Here is a 20,091-nt window from a genome sequence, read left to right as displayed (position 1 = left end):
TCCCTCGTTCATCCTTCCTAAATCCATTTTGAGCAACTAGTTAGTAACTAGTAACTTAAAAAAAAGAATATAGTTGTGTAAGAGAGTATATTATTTAGTGTCAGGCGAGGTGTACTCACTAGAAAACATTTTATAGAGACATTAAGTTGTCATCTCAGTCTTTCAGTCAAAAAGGTTTTTACTAATTTAATATCACTTATTGATCCTATTTGACAGGAAGTGGGGATGATAGCAGCAGTGATGAATCTGCCCAGAGCCCTTCTGCAGAGGGAAAGTAAGTTTATGTTATGTTTCTGTTGTGTTGTGCTATGCTATGCTATGCTATGCTATGCTATGCTATGCTATGCTATGCTATGCTATGCTATGCTAGTGATATTCAGTTTACCATGATAGAGGATTAAATAAACCAGAAAATATTCACATTTGAGAAGCTATTTTTTTATTTTAAAATGACTCAAAACAAGTAGTCGATTATCAGTGAAGTTGGCGATTAATTTTCTGTCGATCAACTAATCGATTTATTGACTAATAGTTGCAGCTCTAGTTTATGTTGTGTTTATGTTTTGTGGTGTTTGTGTTATGTTGTGTTTCTGTTATATGTTTATGTGATATGTTTATGCCTAGTTATGTATATTGATGTTTTATTGTGTTTTGTTAAACTGTATCTTTATGTTCATTTTTATGTTATATTGTGTTCTTAAAAATGTGTTTAATGTATATTATGTTGTTGTGTTAATGCTGTGATTTTATTATTATGTTAAATTTTTATTTCCTATATTATACATTTATGTTTCATTAATTAATTTAATTTTACAGAAGGTTTTATTTATATTAATACTCATTTCTATAAAACTCATGTATTTCCTCATGCAGCACCTTGGCATCAGATCTCATGAAACTCTGTGGAGAGACCAAAACAAGGAATAAGGTATTTTGTTTATTGTGTTTATGCATCATTTCCTGCATAATAAACTCCAGCGTTTACCCAATTACTTCCTGTCTAATTTCCACTTATCTGTGCTCTACAGGCTCGTAGGAGGACCACCACTCAGATGGAGTTACTGTACGCAAACACTGACTCCGCCCCCGACGCGCCCACCGCAGACTTCTCTGGCCCGATGTTGCCGTTAGCTGAAACACCAGATGGGGGAGGAGACATGGACTCGTCAGGCTCATCAGTCAGGGACTACACAGCTCTCTCTCCTGGCTTTTCCTCTAAAATGGGCAGCATGTAAGTCCAGGCCCGGCACTCTTTTGATAACACATTAATTGCTATTTCCTCCCTTCCTGCATGTTTGAAGTTGCTGCTACCTCCCTCTGCTTTATTTAGTTTATTTGACGTTTTTATTCCTTAGCCTCCTGACATCAAATTGCCATACCTTCCTCCAACTGATAAGTCCTTCGAGGTAAAAGCATGTCGAAAGGAGCAAATATTAACATATGTATGGCTTATTTATTTACTGTGCCCTGCAAAAACCGCCACTCTAATTCCTTATGACGGCTGAGTTACACACTGAAGCAAGCAAATATACTAACCAGACCGCTTTAACTGGCTTGTGAAAGACCATGCTTCAAACTTAAGTACTTTGTGACTTTTATGGCAATCAGTAAATACAGTAGTGGAGTTATATTTTGGGGTGCTGTAGTATAGCACAAAGTCTACAGTGTCGTCATTAATTAAACATGGGCTTGGCGAAGAACCACCACTGTTTTGGGACTTAAAATATCAGGTAACTGTGTTTCTGTGTGTACTGCATGCTCATCTCCTCATTGTTGCCATTATTTCGTGTTGATTTCACATCTTTCGGTTGTTTCATTTTTTTTTTTTTTTCTATACTGTCTTTGTGTTGTTTGTGGATAACTGTATCAAACTGAATGATCAGTTCTGGCTCCAGAACTCCGTCAGGGGTGGAAAAGCGAGCACCGGAGCCTTCACCGCTCTCTCGCAGGAAGACCTATGACAAGGCAGCAGCTGAAAGGGCAAAGGTCAAGGAGATTAAACAGTAAGAGCCCGTTGCCAACACTGTGGCTGCAAAGCCGAAAAAAAACTTCACTTCAACTCTACTAATACTCCTTTTTCTCGGTTTCCTGCTTTGGAGAAGCATGTGGTTTCATCCAAATCAAAACTGCTCTCTGCCTGGTGCGATAACTTCTGACCCGCCAAGTTCTACACTGAATTTAAAGTCATGTTTTTCCTTCCTAACCTGGAAATTATGTCTCTTTGAGCCATAATGGTAGTGATATTTATCTTTTTTTCACTCCTGTTTTTGACTCAAATTCAGTGTTCAACTTGCTTATCAATCCCTCTGCTGCTGATCTAGTTATGATTAGCATTTCACATATTTAGGAAATCACTGGCCTTTTTCCTCTTCTTGTCTTCTCAGTAAATTCCTTTTTCCTTGCGAGGCAACTGGATTTGCGAGATCACAAGATCACGCGAGAATCCATCTTGTCAGGCTTCAAGTTATGCGCTTGACCGATCGGCTTCCTAGAACTACCGGCAGCTACAGGCGTGGTTTAGTGATGACAGCGAGAAGCCCGTGATAGACGGTGATAGACAGATGATTCATCCAATCACCTGCCAAGTATTTTTTGAAAGTGCCTGCCCTTTTCCAAACAGGACGACTTCTCAGATGGTTCCGAAAATCTGCTCTCATTCATCTTCTCTCAGATTTATACTAGAATAGATTAGTTAATCTTATGTTAGTTTTAATGAATAATATTGTCAGCAACAGTTACTCCAGAAGTCTAATAATATTTAAGTTTTTTTTTAGATTTTATTGGTATGTCATGCACATGTTTTTCTCTGTTCTTTGTGCACATTATGGGTTTGCTCACTTGAAACAACACTCACTTTCATGATGCACTTATAATACACATTGACAGTGTCTGTGGGTGAGTGTGGTGCATATGAGAGAAAACAAAATATTGCTGCATTCATGTCACATGTAGAAACGTCAGTAGATGCTACTTTCTCAACTGGAAAAAAGGGGAAATCCAGATTGTCTGACTTATGATCTGATTAATGAGAGTGATTTATTAATTGTGTACAACAAACAAAATGAATTATTTTTATTTGATGGCATTTTATGATTGCAGAACAGGATTGTTGCCATCACTCTTTAAAGATTATTTAAACAGACAGACAGGAATCATGAAGAAAGAAATAAATGATAACCAACAAAAGTTCCTGACCGGAACTGAATTTTAACCACTAAACTTTTTAGGCTACAGCGTCAAACTTTTTCTGGTGTGTAACGACCATTACAGCCTCAAACTATCTTAGCTATAGTTAGACTTAAGCTGGTGAAGATCGGTTGATATGAAATGCATTGTGTTAGTATTTGTTTTGTCTTGAAATTATATTCAAACCAAAAGTTACAGTAGTTCCACAGATTTTTTTTTTCTTGTCATGGAGAAAAGACTAAAAACAAAGTGTCTTTAGCAGATTAGCCGACATTAAGACTCTCCATCGACTCATTGAAACTCTGGGATATGTTAAGCCTTAAAATGAAAAATAATAAAAATAATAATCATTTACTTCTCAATTAATGGTTTATGGGAAATGTCATTTAATGATTTAATAAATTATTCAATTACACAAAAATTTTGCAAACAAATGTCTTGTGAAGTCCTAGTGAGACAGGAGTTGGCTAAAAGATATCTTGACAAGTCGTTATTGGTCTGAAATACCAACAAACTGATAAATCAGTCTAAGCCAAGTTATGTGCAAGTAATGTTTTCATTTTTCATCCATCCAAAAATGTTGTTTTCTCGTGTGTTGTAGCATTACAGCCTCACACTAGCCTGGCTATTATTAGATTTAAGCTGCTGATAGAAGATACTTTGATATCAGGTGCATTATGCCAGTATTTTGTTCTCTTTACATTAATTATGTACCCAAAATTGGAGTGTTTGCTCAATAGTGTTTTCTTGTCTTGTCATGGTGAAAAGCCTTTCACTGAAACTCTCCTCTGAAACCAGGCTACCAAAATCCCTGTGCTATATTATGCCTTTAAATTAAAACACTTTAAAAATAGTAAAACATTAATGGTTGTAAAACGCACAAAAGAAATGTATTTTTGAAGCTCTGGTGAGGCAGAAATGACTGACTGCCATCTTGACAGATTAATATTTGCCTGACATAACTACAAACTGATACATCGTTCTAAAGATAGCTGGCTGTAAACTACAGTGTGCAGAAAGCTAGAATAATGCTATCTTGATGGCTGCAGAGAAGTCTGAACATGTGAACGTTTTCCTGTCAAACTATCCTGACAGTTGATCCTATATGACGTAAATGCAGCATATGCATCTCCCTTCTGTCTTCATGCAGTCCTCCCACACTTCTGCCTGTAGTGTATAAACAGCTTAGCACACACTTTAATTATGCCGCAGCTTAACTGGCAGCCCTACTGTCTTCATTCACAGCCCAGTCATCAGGAACCTGAGGAGCAGCATACCATTTCCTCTCTCCCCTACCGCTCGTCCCAGTAACCACATCGGCGTGTTTAGCCGTATGACAGGGTATCTGGGGCGTACTGCAAACGCCCTGCAGGATAAGTAAGGACCGGAGATAAGTAAAATTGACATGATCCTGTCAGAGAGTCAGATTAGAGTCAGGGAAAGATGATAAAGCTGAGAAGCGACACACGTTACACTCCAAAATCTGTCAGGTTTGACATGCTGGCCAATTCCCAAATTAGATATTTCCAGTCAATGTATAATAATAATAATAATAATAATACCTTTTATCTATATAGCGCCTTACAAAACAAGTTACAAAGTGCTTTACATATAATTAAAAAGATAGTAAGCAAACAGTTAAAAAATTATGATAATAAACAACAAAAGATACTAAAGTAAAGTAAAATCAATAAAAAAGCAAGTCTAAAGTTTTTAAAATTGACTTAAAAGACAATGTGTGAGCTTCCACAACTGAAGGGCCCAAACAGAAAACATCTGGTCTCCTTTAGTTTTAAGGTTTGACCGTGGAATGACCAGGAATAAATTCAGTTCAGGAGGTCAGCTGTATATATTCTGGAGCTAACCGTCTATGAGCCTTAGAAGTGATCATTAAAATTTCAAAATCCACTCTAAAACGGGCTGGGAGCCAATGAAGTGATTTTAAAATGTGATGTGATGTGTTCTCTCCTGTTGGACCTGGTTATGAGTCTGGCTGCGGGAGTTTGAATCAGTTGAAGTTTATTGATGTTTAAGTTGTGTGAGGCATGAGAAGAGTGCATTGCATGAAATGAATGCATGAATTATTGTTTCTAAGTTCTGGGCAGATAAAAATGACCAGATTTTTTAAAATATCTTAATTGGAAAAAACATGATTGGAGAACAGACTTAATATGCTGGTTGAAGTTGAGGTGGTTATCAAAGATAACATCAACGTTTCTGCAATAATTAGTAATGTTAGATGATAGAGGACCAAGATGGGAGGAAATGTGAGTCCATGATGATTCTGGACCTGTGATAATAATCTTGGATTTTTCTTAGTTTAACTTTAGAAAATTTGACACAATCCAGTTGATTGGTGTCATTAGTTTCAAAGGAGAGATATAATTGTGTATCATCGGCATAGAAATGGTAACTGATATTTTGTTTTTTAATAATATGACTAAGTGGTAGCATGTTAATGGAAAATAGTAAGGGCCCAAGAACGGATCCCTGTGGAACTCTATATTTTAGCATTACTGAAGCTGATTGATAATTCCCAATTTCCACACAGAATGACCTTCACAGAACCAATCTAAAACCAAACTTGAAATGCCCACCCAATTTTTAAGACATTCATTTAAATTCCAAGATCAACAGTGTCAAAAGCTGCAGACAGATCCAACAGGAGTAATACAGTGTGTTGACCACAGTCAGCTGCTAAGAGAAGATCATTAAAAACCCTGAGGAGTGCGGTTGCTGTGCTATGACCTGCCCTAAAACCCGGCTGGAAGAGACCATTACCATTCATGAAAGAAATTACCGGTTTTTTAAGGAGAGGTTGTCCCGCTGTTTTTTAAAACAATCAGGAACAAGGCCAGATGAAAGTGAGGAGTTGAATTAATTCACCAGAAATGGACAGGTTATCACAAAGGTTTCTTTAAGGAAGTGGGTAGAAATGACATTAAGAGAGCAGGTGGAGTTCTTCATTTTGGCAATGGTCTCTTTTTAATTTTCAATTGTTAGTTTATCAAAGGAAGCTCAGGTAGGTTAATGTAGACAAGAGGCAAACACGAAGAACATTTTGGGATTTTGGAGTGTAATGTTGCCGTGTCATAATAAAATAACTAACTTTTTCTAGGTAGTGTTGTTATTATTTTGATTATTATTTTATAGTTTAGGTCATTCAGTCTTTTTTAATCTTAATTATGTTGGTACAGAGTGGACCAAACCATTTTAAAGGACCATACTAGTTGTACTGAATGTTTTGGCTCATTAAACACACATTACAACTGACCATTTTGTAAAGCATACAGTAGAAGGGGTTTAATTATACACACATCATGTAGGTGCAGGGCTATTAAAAGACAGCACCAATGAGAGACACAATTTTAATTCAAATAGACAACATTTTAATCCAATTTGGACATGGATGTGGGATTCATTATAAAAACATTTTGAACAGACTTAAATTGAAACATTATCCATTTTAATTAAAGTTTAAATTGCGGCTTTGGAGTAAGTATGTGGCCGTTACTCTCTCTCCATTTTCATTCCATTCACTTCAAATGTAATGAATTTAATAACAAATCAACTTTCTGTCTTAAGACTTGCTGACAATAGGTAATCCTTCAGGGTGAGCATTTTGTTAATTTTTGTTTTTGTTGTTTGGTTAGTTTCAAATATTGTGCTGTAATGCAGCTGGAGTCTGAAAGATTTGTTTTGAATGTTTCTTTATTGGTGCATTCAAGTATTTAAATGTTGGCTGCTTCGGGGGGCATCCATTTGTAACCCAAGAAACAATCAAATTCCAATAATCTTTTTCATTACTTCCATGTTTTCTTATTGTTTGCTCTCTGGTTTGGATTCTTAAATTGAAACCAAGCTTCTGAAATCTGTGGTTTTTGGCAGCCAGCTCTTAAATGTGTGAGCGTGGAAATGCTCAGAAACCAGGCGAGCATTTCCAAGAACAAAACAAAAAAAAAAAACAGAGCTCCACTTGCACATTTATAACCATGTGGCAACAACAGAACATACAGAGAGAGATAAATCTAACTAAATGTAATGAAAACATACTGTATTTCAAGCAAATTGTAAATATTTGCAAGTGAACTTTTATACTCTTCTGGAGTAAGCTGAAATTATCTAGTTGTGGAAATAATAGAAGATAAATGTAAGGTACTGTATGCTTTGGAAGATGGCCGGCAGTAACGCAAAATGTACATGATTTGAAGCTAAAATGTGGAAAACCAGTGGTATGGTCCTTTTTAAATTCATCACATACTAGGAGTGAGGTTTAGTCAGACTACATCAAGTATTATGTCTTTGAGATACTTTGCTCTTGTTGAAGTTAAGCTACTGAATATTATGGTTTAATTAGTAAAAAATAAGGAACAGTGTATAAAATAGGGAATAGTTTAATCAGTGGACAATTAATGCTCTTGCCCTCCAGGATGGATGGATGCCTCCACCTGTCCTCCAACATCCTCCGTTCTGTTTCCCCTCCTCTCTCCGATCCACCCAAGTACAACTTCCTTTTTTTATTTGTCTCATGGCTCACTAAGATTTCACCTATTTGGGGTGCAGGGCAAAGGTGAATCTTTAGTCACATGGTGTAGATCTCATCCTTTCATTATCATGACCCACACTGTTTGATTGAACATGATTGTTGGACAGCAAAGCAGTTCATCAGACTGTCCTGTAACGGAGCGTCCCAGGGGTTTCATCCCATGATGCCGCAGTGTCCTTGTGCAAGACACTTTAATTAACCAGACATGGCTGGTTACTGTGGTTAAAAACAATGAATGAATATCCTCTCTGGGATCAGTACTATATACTCAATGATCCTCTCTGTTCATTAGCCTTTTCTTATTTCAGTGAGGCTTTTACTTTTGACACTACCGGCCTTTTAAACCTCAATCATTCACAACTCCTGAGTATTGACATCTGGATCTGTGGTACACCATCAACTCTCCCTGCGGCTCCACTGATACTGATAGCTACGACTGTTTGAGAGTAGCGATTGTTCAATTACGCTATCAGATGCCAATTTGTCAACACGGGAATAGTTCAATTTGTATCGATCTGGGTTCCTGTGATGCTGTTGAACTTGCGGTCCCTGATGATCCGGCACTGCTGGTTTCCAATGATCGTCTGTCTTTGTCTCCTTGGATGTTTTTTTCTGTTACCGGCTGGAGAAGAGAAGCTTCTCACGGTACAGGGGGTATTTTTGGATACTTGGCTTTTTCTTTTTCTTCAGCACAGTAAGGGTGATTCTGTTCACAGCTGTCTCATCACTTTTCTGTGGACTGTTATCATCTTTCTATTTTTGATATGCAGCACTGTGCTAATCAGCCACGAGAGCTGCATGCTGTGCATGACACTGGTTCTGTCGGTGTGATTAATATCTGTGTTGCTCTTGTTTGTTCAGATTATTGGACAGGGTTACATCCATACTGCAGCTATTGATAGTGATATATGTGTGTGTTTTCCAGGGGCGTCATTAACCCAGTGCCATCCACTAAGAGCAGTCGCTCAGCAACGTTACAGTGCGTCCACGTGGCGGAGGGACACAGTAAAGCTGTTCTCTGTGTCGACTGCACCGATGACCTTCTCTTTACCGGATCCAAAGGTCATTACCCACAATCCTCCTTCCCTCCATCATTCCCTCACCTCATCACTCTTTCTCTGTGGCTCTCTCTCGGTCTTTACTCCCTCGTCATTGATATTCCTCACATGCCTCCTTGGTAATTTATTACATTTTGATATGCTGTTCTATAACAGCAAATAAAACCTGACAGGGATTCATTAGGACTGTCATACACAATATGTGGAACAGGAGAATAAATGAGGTAATGAAATAAATTGACACTGGGTACCTGCAGTAAAACTCTAAGGAGGAAGGAGCTTTTAAACATAATAAATTGAGATAAAAATGGAGGCAATCAGGTAGATCGAATCTCTCATTTATTCCCAACCTGCTTTCTTCATTTTTAACTTATAAAGTAACTTCTCTCTCTGGGTACTTTTATTTGATTTTTGTCCTTGTTATTGGGAATAGTTGTATAAAATCAGTCTGGATTTTGAGCTGTACTCTGTTGAAATAGTGTTGACAGAGCGCAGACAGACTGACAGACTATGTGTCTTCTTGCAGACCGGACCTGTAAGGTGTGGAACCTGGTGACGGGTCAGGAGATAATGTCCCTGGCAGGTCACCCCAACAACGTGGTGTCAGTCCGCTACAGCTCCAGTTTGGTCTTCACCATCTCCACCTCCTATATTAAAGTCTGGGACATCCGGGACTCGGCCAAATGTATCCGAACGCTAACGTGAGTGTGACTGTCTCAATGGTTCTGCCCGATCTTTAGCAGCTGAAGAGATTGTGTTTATACATCAGTTTTACCAGGATTTCTTGACTTGACAAGAACACAAGTAAACCACAGAGGCCTTTATTAATTAATAGACCCTGACTCAGAATTACATAAATGTGATGTACAAGTGAATTTGGGAAACCTGTTTTCCTTTAGAGTTCTAAGATGCCAGCTGTAGATTTATTTAGATGTTGCCTCCGTGTGTCTGCAGGTCCTCTGGTCAGGTTAATGTTGGCGACATCTGTGCGTCTACCACCAGCCGGACGGTCACCATCCCAGCAGGAGAGAACCAGATCAACCAGATCGCTCTCAACCCCAACGGGACGGTTCTGTACGCTGCTGCCGGAAACTCAGTCAGAGTCTGGGATCTACGAAGGTGAGCAGTTAAGTTTAACTAAAAAGAAGAAATGGTCACAAACAGTCATACTTGAGCTCTTGAGCAGCATGACTTTAGGGGTGGCAATGTGAGTCCGAGTGGTGCAGAGTGAATATTTTGAAATTTGGTACAGACATGGTGATGGTCTCTAGAAGATGAATTTGATGAAGATTTTGGTGATCCCTTTATTTCACACTTCATACAGTGACACCAGTAAGTCGAGCTTTCCACCTGTCCAACACTTCAGTTCATAAACATTACCGTCTCACAAAGCTGCTAATGTGACATCTGACTGATCTCAGAGAGATATAACAGAAAATAGGTGATTACTGTCTCCAATTGGGAATCTTTTGAGAAAATTCAATATCATTAATATATATTATATTTCAAAGTCAGCACTATTTGTAAAATACAAAAGCATTCACTTTTTCTATAGTCTCACTTCAAAAGTCAAAGAAATCAAAGACAATAGCCATACATGATAATGAAAATTACAAATGAAAAACATCTTTTTTTTTAATCAAAATATCTATAAATATTATATGAACTAATGCTCTCAGTCTGCATTCATCCCCTGCCATTCTGATTCTCTCCTTCTGATCCAACCTTACTATTTTCAGATGCATAACACAGATTAGTTTAGTTATTCATAGCCCAATTTATTTTTGCTGCCCACTTGGAAGACTCATTTCAGTATAAACACCTGAAGGTATCCATTGCTGTCATCCATCAGTTTTGATAAATTGCCTCTTTGCTCCTCTTGGATAATAAAAAATTGATAACTGGCAGTCTGGATGATTAAAATAACTTTGAAACAACATGACCTGCAGGAACACACTATTATTTGCGCTGAGACAGAGTCCTGCAAACTTCATTCAGAAACTTTGTTCATCCACTTAACAATTAAGTCCATGCGATCATTCCCTCTGTGTTTTCCTCAGTTAGAAAAACAGTTAACTGTTCATAAGTGTGGCGGCGAGGGGGGAGAAACTGTTCCTGTGTCTGGTGGTTTTGGTGTACAGTGTTCTGTAGCGCCTACCACAGGGGAGAAGTTGGAACAGGTTATATGCAGGGTGTGAGGGGTCTGCAGTGATTTTTCCTGCCTGTTTCCTGACTCTGGAGGTGTACAGATCCTGGATGGTGGGCAGGTTGGCACCGACGATCTTTTCTGCAGACCTGAGATGTCTGTTGTAGTCTGTTCCTGTCCTGTTTGGTGGCCGATCCAAAGCAAACGATGATGGAAGCGTAAAGAACAGATTCAATGACTGCAGTGTAGAACTGAGTCAGCAGCTCCTGAGGCACGTTGTATTTCCAGAGCTGGTGCAGGAAGTATATCCTCTGCTGGGCCTTTTTGATGACTTTGTTGATGTTGGACTCCCACTTCAGGCCCTAGGAGATTGTAGATCCCAGAAACCTGAAGGATTTCACAGCAGACACAGTAGGCTGTTTTATAGTTGTAAAGAAGATCCATCATTAAGCCGCATTTGCTTTTTTTTTACCCTCAACCAAACAAAGCGTCCTTGTGTGTGCTTTTACATAGCATGCCAGCGTTCTGGATTCAGAGGCGTGACGTGAAACATGACAGCATCAGCTCCCTGTCCCGCCATGCCGGCTCTCTCTTTTACACAGACATCAATCCAGCTCTGTTACTACCTTCATAGCCGGCTTATTGGCAGAGCAACTCTGCCTCCCCATTCTATGTCCGAACCTTTTATACAGAACAATGAGACAGAATAAAGGCGCAGCATTCTCACCTTGACCAGGCTGTGTAGAAGGGGCTAGTGCTGTTGAGTATGGTGATGGGGGACAGTCATGGGGGGCTCCCCCTGAAGTCCAGTGTCATCTCCACAGTGAGCGTGTTCAGCTCCAGGTTGTTGTGACTGCACCACATGCCCAGCTGTTGGACCTCTCGTCTGTATGCAGACTCCTCGCCGTCTCGGATGAGGCCGATGACTTTTGTGTCGTCTGCAAATTTCAGGAGTTGAACAGACGGGTGTCCTGAGGTGCGGTAGTTTGTGTAGAGGGAGAAGAGCAGCAGGGAAAGCACACATTCTGAGGGCCAGTGCTGACTGCTCAGGTGCTGGATCTGGTTTTTTCCCAGCCTCACCTGCTGCTTCCCGTCTGTCAGGAAGTTTGTGATCCACTGAGTGGTGGGGGTAGTCACAGTGAGCTGGGTGAGTTTGGTGAGGAGGACTTCTGGGATGATGGTGTTGAACGCCGAGCTGAAGTCCACGAACATCATCATTGTGTACGTCTCTGGGGAGTCGAGGTGTTTCAGGATGTATCATCATCCACTGAACTGTCTGCACAGTAGGCAAACTGCAGGTGGTCCAGCAGGGGGCCTGTGATGTCCTTCAGGTGGGTCAACTCCAGTCTCTCGAAGGACTTCATGATCGCAGATGTCAGGCCAACTGGCCTGTAGTCGTCCAATCCAGTGATGCAGGGTTTCTTGGGGACCGGGATGATAGTGGAGCGTTTGAAGCAGGAGGGGACTTCACACAGCTCCAGTGATCTGTGGAAGATCCGTGTGAAGATGGCGGCCAGCTGGTCAGCGCAGACTTTCAGACGGGGGGGGTGAAACGCCGTCTGGGCCTGGTGCCTTTCTGATCGTCTGTCTCTGAAAGAGCTGACACACATCCTCTTCACAAACCATCAGTGCCGGTGGGGAGTCAGGGTGGAGGGGGGGGGGAGGGGTGATAGCAGGGGGTGAAGTTGATTGTGTGAAGTCTGAATCGGAGCAAGTGAGGGGTGTGAAAGTGAGCTTATCTAACCTGCAGTAAAATACACTCAGGTCGTCAGCTAGTTGAAGATTCTCTGCAGTGTGGGTGATATATAGTCCCCTTTAAACATGTGCTGTAATGGGTAAGACTGGTGTACTGCTGCCACCACATATAAAGGGCAGAAGATGGTATTTGGACACTGGAAACCTTTTAAAAGGATGGTCTGCAGGCCAGAATACGTGCACAGAAAGTGAGATTTATTAACAAAAAATATTGACGAAACAGAGGAAAAAATGAACCCTGGGAAATTCAACCAAAACAACTGGAAGGTACCACCTGCTCAGGTTACCACAGGGTGAGCTAGAGTGATACCACGCTTTCAAAACATAAAGAACAACACTGACGTAGAATTTCTGTTACTGCCAACAATCACAATTTCCTCTGGTCACACACACACACACAGCTATGAGTGCACCGAATATACAGAATGTCAGTTTATTACAGAACAGTTTTATCCTTCCTCCCTCAACTTGACAGCGCCAAGTGACTCACTACTGAGTGCAGCTAATGATGCACACCTGTTGCCACTATCACTGATTAAGCAGACAATCTGCCCTACCATCACAACAAATGAAGCCCTTCAACAAAATGTGACATCGTGAAACACAAAATACTCAATTGAAACGTTACATTTGTGTAACATGACTGAAATGAACAGAAACATTAGACTGAAATTAGTGATTTAACACAAAAACACCAGTAATGTTGGGAACTAGGGCTTAGTGAACAGGGAGGAGAGCAACCTTTTCACAACTGGTGTTTAAAATGGTTGCAGTGGGCCAAAAATTGATTATACATGTTCATTTATATTTTGTCTCTTTTGTCAGATTTGCATCCACTGGGAAGCTTACTGGTCACCTCGGTCCAGTAATGTGTTTGACTGTGGATAAGTCCGGAAACAACCAAGACCTTGTGATCACCGGGTCCAAGGATCACTATATCAAGGTGTGTTTGCAGTGCATCTCTTAAAATCTTATACAGTATTTATCCCGGCACATGCTCTGTGATTAGCATAATGTTTCCTCTGAGTCCTGCAGAAGAAAGTAAAAGATTAAGATATGATTCAAACATTCAGGAATACAACACAAGGACTTTGGAAGTTACTCGAGCTCCATCATGCAACATCAACCTACAGTAGCTTGAGAGGAAGATTTGTTTTCACAGCCTGCACATATCCCACACAGAAACATACCAATAAACACAATACAAGAAATCTACACTACCTACACATACTTGTATACATTCATGCTCCTCTATGTATTCATGCTCATAGTTAAATACTGCACATTTACATTTTGTCATTTAGCTTTTATCCAAAGCGACTTACAAGGGAGGCAAGACGTGTATGTACTCACACAGATGAGTCAGGATCTATATGTTTGTTCAGATGTTCAGTGGCAGAAGAGACAAATCTCCCACCAGAGACATTTTTAAATCCGTTGTGTACGACCAGATGGCGGTAATGTGAAGTGTAGATACAGGGGTGATCAGTGTCATTCGCTATTACGTGCATGGCATTTGATATTCTAATCTTCTGGAAACGTTGGAACTCACAATACAACGCACAACAAAGCGCTTTCAGAAGACATATTTTAACACGCGTTGTGGCTGTTGCAGCTGTTTGATGTGACTGAAGGCTCTCTGGGAAGCATCAGCCCGACACACAACTTTGAACCGCCCCATTACGACGGCATCGAGTCACTGGTGGTCCAGGGGGACATCCTCTTCAGCGGCTCCCGAGACAACGGCATCAAGAAGTGGGACCTGGACCGCAAAGACCTGCTGCAGGTACTGGAAGTTTAAACGTTCTTACTTCTGTCTGATCGATAAATGAAGCTGCTACGTTTAGGTGGTTTGATACACAGTTCGGTTCACCAGAAGGAAAGTTTCACCATAAAAAGATATAAAAAGACAACAGACATTAAAACAAGATATAAAAGAAACAGAAGTCAATATAAAAACACATATACATACATATACAGTCATTCAATTGTCACATGAAGGTCAATTTCAATTGTTAGAATGTTTAAAGTTTCAATTTGTAGATTAAATCGCTCAAATCTTCCTCATAACTTTTAAAACCTTCGATCTTTCTCCCCATCAGCAAGTCCCGAACGCCCACCGTGACTGGGTGTGTGCGCTGGGCGTGGTCCCCGGCTCTCCGGCCCTGCTGAGCGGCTGCAGAGGCGGGGTGCTCAAGCTGTGGCACACGGACACTCTCGGGACCCTCGGGGAGCTCAAGGGTCATGACAGCCCCATTAACGCCATCTCTAGCAACAGCAGCCACCTGTTCACTGCCTCCGAGTGAGTCTCAAACACACACCAACACACACTTTTAACTTTGTGTCCCTGTGTTCGCTTCTAGAAGGTTTCAGGTCACATTTTCGATCAGCACAGCTTGGATGGCGTGTTACTGAACTGCAATGTAAAGCAGGAATAAACAATCAGAAAACAGGCTGTTAATAAAAGAAGGTTAAAAACAGACCAATATGTCTTCACCTCCTCATCCTCAGTCAAAAAGGATTCATCTTAACCCCGGTGAGACTTGACAGGAGGTCAACTATATATTGATCACTGTTTTTATTGATTGTCAGTTACAGAATGTTGAGCGTTTGTTGATTTCTTGGATTCCTGTTTTTCACTGCTGCTGGTTTTCAGTTTCTTCTTTCCATTGCTGTCAAATATTTTTATCCCCACAGTGAGCGTAAAGACTAATCTTACATACAGGAAGGCAGAATAAAACTTTATTTATATAACTAGATTTATATAGCACCTTTCAAAACCAGAGTGTTAAGTGCTTCAAAGTTACAAAAAAAAAAAAAAAAAACATTAAAAAACATTTGAAGAGATATTCTGGGTCAAAGTCAAGCTAGAATTATTAAAAGAAGAAAGAAGAATAAATCAGGGCAAGGAGGCATCAGTGAAAAGCCTTTTAGAATAAATAGGTTGTGAGATAAGATTTAAAGGAATAGTTTCATATTTTGGGGCGTATTTGCTTTCTTGCCAAGAGTTTGATGAGAAGACAAAATCCCTGTAAAACCACAAATAGTCGTGGACAGATACAACGTGTTTATTAGTGAGTTTGAAATCGAGCCAGGCTAACTGTTTGACCTTGTTTCCAGCCTTTGTGCTAAGCTAAGCTAACTGGCTCCAACTTCCTATTGAATGGACAGATATGAGAGTGGTATTGATCCTCTAATCTAACTCCAATCAGCGTATTTCCCAAAATGTTTGCTCACCTGCACCTGTGAAGGAGACTGTTCTATAATTTGGGAGCCAGGACAGCAAACACCTGGTCACCAGAGTCTTAAAGGATAAGGCTGGAAATTTTCTTTATTTCTCTTACTGTCAACAAATCTCATGCAGAGCCAAACCAACGATGAACTGATCCTGCTTACAAGTGTTCTGTGTTTATCTAAAGCCTGATATATCTTATTCCTCTGTGCTGTAGACATCTGTTGTTGTCCAAAAACTATTAAAAACCATAGACTGTATAAAAATATGGACGTAGTTACCGCGACGTCACCTGTTGGTTTCTGAAGAGCGGTTTTGAAGCTCAGAGCGAGCCGCTCCGGCCGTCGCCATCTTGGCAGTGCCTAACTCCCAGCCAATCAAAAATGGGCAAAAAGGCGGGCCGAATGACTGAAACAAGCCACTTAGCAGCTGGCGGACCTGTCACTCAAAGCAGCCATGTTCTTCATTATGCATAACTTTACAGCTTAATAAAACTTAAACGGATAACGGATGAGTTATAAAAAAAATTCACCCCCCGTACAGTTGTACTGAAAAGTGAAATTAGCTTTAGAGACCTGAACTGTTTTTTGTACCAGGCTGTTTATTTCTGCAGTAAAGTTGGGTATTTTCACATGGGGGTCTATGGGGATTGACTCACTTTTGGAGCCTCAAGTGGTCATTCAAGGAACTGCAGATTTTAGCACTTACGCATTGGCTTCATTTTTTAGCCCCGGAGGTTACCGCTCGTTAAAAACACATCAATGAGCCACAACGCTGCACTGGGTGACATGTTTCTTCATCACAAAGAGTTTGTGCATGTTAGTTCATTTAGAAACGACTCCAAAGACTAAAAACAGCGATAAGTCTTTATTCTTTGGAGCCGTTTCTAAACAAACTATTGTAACCATTTGACGATAGTTTTATCCAAATACTTTTTGAAAAATAAACAAGGTCTACAGCGTGATATCTGTGTGCATCTGGATATTTTTTGCTGTTTCTTACTGTTTCACGTTTCTGTCTCTCAGTGACCGGACAGTGAAGATCTGGCGTGCGCGCGGCGGACTGGACAGCACCTTAGAGGCGGGTGACAATGCGGACGAGGTGGCCAGTAACTGAACACAGCACCTCCTGCCCCGGTTTCCTCTCTGGAACAACACTAAACAGCGTCTTCTGATGCCGCTGCCCTGCACTTTGACCCCTAACTTATCCAGCCCAATGCTGACTCCCAAAACACACACACACACACACACACACACACACCTTCTGCCATGTAACCTTCATGACTGAACCACAGCAAACACTACAGTAATCTCAAAAGAAAACACATAATACAGACTTTATATACTCAGAAGGCTGTAGACAAGTCTTGACTGTAGATCATGTTAAGAAGTGAATATCAGTAGGGTCGCATTTACTCACAAAACATGTTTATTTAAGAGCTGAACATTACAAAATATCTCTGCCGCTCAGCTTAGATTCAGCGCTGTGCCAGCAGCATACGATACATCCACACACACACACACACACACACACACACACATTTAAAACAGAAAAGAAAAGGGGGGTCGCAGCGTCTTTTGTTAGATTAGGCAAAAAATCAGACGTATGAAGAAGTTGAGTGTTAGAGGAGAAAAAGGTGGTAGAGCTAGCGGGTTGGTAGCTGGTCTTCACAACCCAGTTCTCCAGTTTCTTGGGTTTCACAGATTGTTTTCTCTGCACTCAAAGCAGAACCAATGTCCCCCCCCCGCGCGCTCCTCCCCCCCCTCCCCGAATAACGAAAGTGGCTTTACGTGAAAAAGACAAATCACCGTTCCCCTTAACTTCCTCTTAACCGCTTTTGTGCTCCTCCTCCTCCTCCTCCTCCCTCCCTCTTCAGTTCCTGCAGCTGCCTCAGATCAGCGACCAAAATCGTGCAACTCGTTCGTCTTTGCTGTGAACAAGAAAACACACTTTACTTACTGTAACGGTTCCACTTTTACTCTCGAGCACTTGTGAAAATCGATACAATTAGTCTTGACACTTAATCCTTCTTAAATGTGAGCAGGTTATTCTACACACTTCTTGTTCATGTGTCATCGCGTGTATGTTCACTCTCTTCACATGTTGCTGTTAACACTCAACCCTCCCCACCCCCTCACTACTACTGAGTTGTCGTCTAACCCCCCCCCCCCCCCCCCCCCCCCCCCCACTCCCATGCTGCTAAGTCGTGTGCTCACCTTCTTCAACCCTATAAGAGGGCTTCTTGTCGTGGACTCCAGGTGAGGTCCGCTCGGTACCGTAGCAATGTACTGTGTATGTATATATAAGTAATACTATCTTTCTTTTTTTTTTGTGAGAGGAGAGGACTTTAGACTCTGCCTATGTTGTGAGCCTAACCCCCGTCTCCCAATTCTGATCCTTTTGGGGCCTTCCTGGAGACACTCATAGTCTCCCTGATGTAACTGATCTATGTGTCAAGATTGTGTGCTGTCACATTTTGAATGTTCAGTAAAATAAAAAAAAAAAAAAAACAGTTGTAGGCATCCTTTAAGTACATATCTAATGTATGTAAACAATGTATTTAAAAAAGAAATCTGACTGAATGTTAGTTTCGTGGGACCACCGATCTGAACGGAGTCTCGCACGAGAGCCGAGAGGACCAGAATTGCAGGAGGACTGAGCTTTACGAGCAGGATTAACGCTTCGGGCGGAGCTTCTCCCCCCCCCCCCTCAGTAAGCTGACTGATTAAGTTTATTGGCCTACGGTTAGTTTTTTTTTTTTTCTTCTTCTTCTTCTTTGTTTTGTTTGTTATGCTGTCTCTGTTCCACATATCCTGGGCGTTCCCCTCTGGAGTTGTAGTAGCCATTCCCTAATGGCGGACTCTGTAGCGATTCTAATGTCAGATGCCTGGTGAGAATAAATGCCATCTGTCAAAAACGACCAACTCTGTGTGGCTTTCTTGTTTCTATTTGTCATTTATAAATAGTCTTCTGCTGTTGGTGTACAGCAGGTTGGTTGCTTATAGAGATATTTACAGGTAGATGGAGTGAAGTATGGGTGATTTTTGTCATTTTTTTTATGAATCTTAAGCTGAGAAAAGAAGTTTCAGTCATATTTCCATCTGTTAGATTTACTTGGTTTTAGACACACAGATCACTTTTTATTTGTAACAAATTAATTTATAGTATTTTACAAGAGAAAAGGAGAAAATATACATCAGTAAAGTAAATTATACATCATTAGGTTTTATTTTTTATGTCCATAGTGTCCTCAGATTCATTCAGATCCAGATATGATGGGGTCCTTGTTGTTTTCAGTGATCTGTTTCTCCCCCTTATTCCTCAGGGGAATTTTTAATATCACAAATGTTTTGTAATGTTTTATGTAAACCAGCATGAAGTTGTTGCTTTTTTGCAGGCAACAAGTCAAATTTTGCTTCCTAACATTACTTCTGTTATCTTAGATACAATATGTTGCTATTCTTGGGGCTCTCGTGGCGTAACATGTGTCATAAGGTTAAACATATGTCCTCCCACCATATGTAAATCTTTCTCATGTGACTAGAAGAAACACGGGAATCGTTTGCATTTTGCTGCATCTGCCCACGTACCCTCCAAACCCGTGAAGCAAACTCTTCGTTTCTGTCCTTTTTCCTGCTATGATTCCCAGAATGTCTGTGTTTCTTTCCACATCACTGTGTCTTTAAAAGCTACTTTTTGTAAAACAGATGGTTTTAGAGAGGCAACGCTCTCAGGTGTCTGAAGTGATGGAAGTTGGACACAAGATGGCAGTAGCAGCAGTGACAGGACTGATCAGGGACAGTATAAGCTGTCAATATCAAAGAAGACTTTCACTGACATTTGAGGCATTCGGCTAATAAGAGAAACAATAGAAGAGCTTTAGTTCCTCTGCAGACAGATTAACCTGCTCGGAGGTTCGAGGTAATGAGGATAAACACATGTATTTTAGACACAGGTTTCCTTTACAAGAGTCAAGACAGAAAATAATGCAGGTGTCGCCTTAAAGACCTTGTTCATTCAGTTTGATCCTCCAACAAATCAATAATCTTTATTACAACAAACCAAAAAATGAATATTGGGCTTTTGGGGCTCCTCTGGGTCTGGAGCCCAGAGGTTTTGCCGTGTTAGTAATCCAGTTTAGTTGATAACGACACAGGAAGCCATCAGT

The 20,091-nt window shown here is 40.6% G+C and overlaps 1 protein-coding gene across 5 annotated transcripts in view; it reads left to right on the top strand.

Annotated features, from left to right (window-relative positions):
- kif21a (kinesin family member 21A) overlaps positions 1-18,843 on the top strand; it is a 67,282-nt gene extending 48,439 nt beyond the window's left edge. For 2 of the 5 annotated variants that reach the window (XM_044357898.1, XM_044357896.1), the window contains 13 exons: positions 217-274; positions 874-928; positions 1,029-1,231; positions 1,884-2,003; positions 4,432-4,563; positions 7,616-7,687; positions 8,658-8,794; positions 9,317-9,491; positions 9,745-9,909; positions 13,517-13,634; positions 14,307-14,477; positions 14,794-14,993; positions 16,949-18,843. In XM_044357898.1, coding sequence (XP_044213833.1) covers positions 217-274; positions 874-928; positions 1,029-1,231; positions 1,884-2,003; positions 4,432-4,563; positions 7,616-7,687; positions 8,658-8,794; positions 9,317-9,491; positions 9,745-9,909; positions 13,517-13,634; positions 14,307-14,477; positions 14,794-14,993; positions 16,949-17,039 — 1,697 coding nt within the window. In that variant the 3' untranslated portion in view covers positions 17,040-18,843. The remainder of the gene's footprint in view (positions 1-216; positions 275-873; positions 929-1,028; positions 1,232-1,883; positions 2,004-4,431; positions 4,564-7,615; positions 7,688-8,657; positions 8,795-9,316; positions 9,492-9,744; positions 9,910-13,516; positions 13,635-14,306; positions 14,478-14,793; positions 14,994-16,948) is intronic. The other 3 variants (XM_044357897.1, XM_044357899.1, XM_044357901.1) reach the window with 3 other exon arrangements.
- Positions 18,844-20,091: the final 1,248 nt, after the last annotated feature.

Source organism: Thunnus albacares, chromosome 7, assembly GCF_914725855.1.
Source record: "Thunnus albacares chromosome 7, fThuAlb1.1, whole genome shotgun sequence".
Classification (NCBI taxonomy): domain Eukaryota; kingdom Metazoa; phylum Chordata; class Actinopteri; order Scombriformes; family Scombridae; genus Thunnus; species Thunnus albacares.
This window is presented reverse-complemented; position numbering and strand designations above follow the sequence as displayed.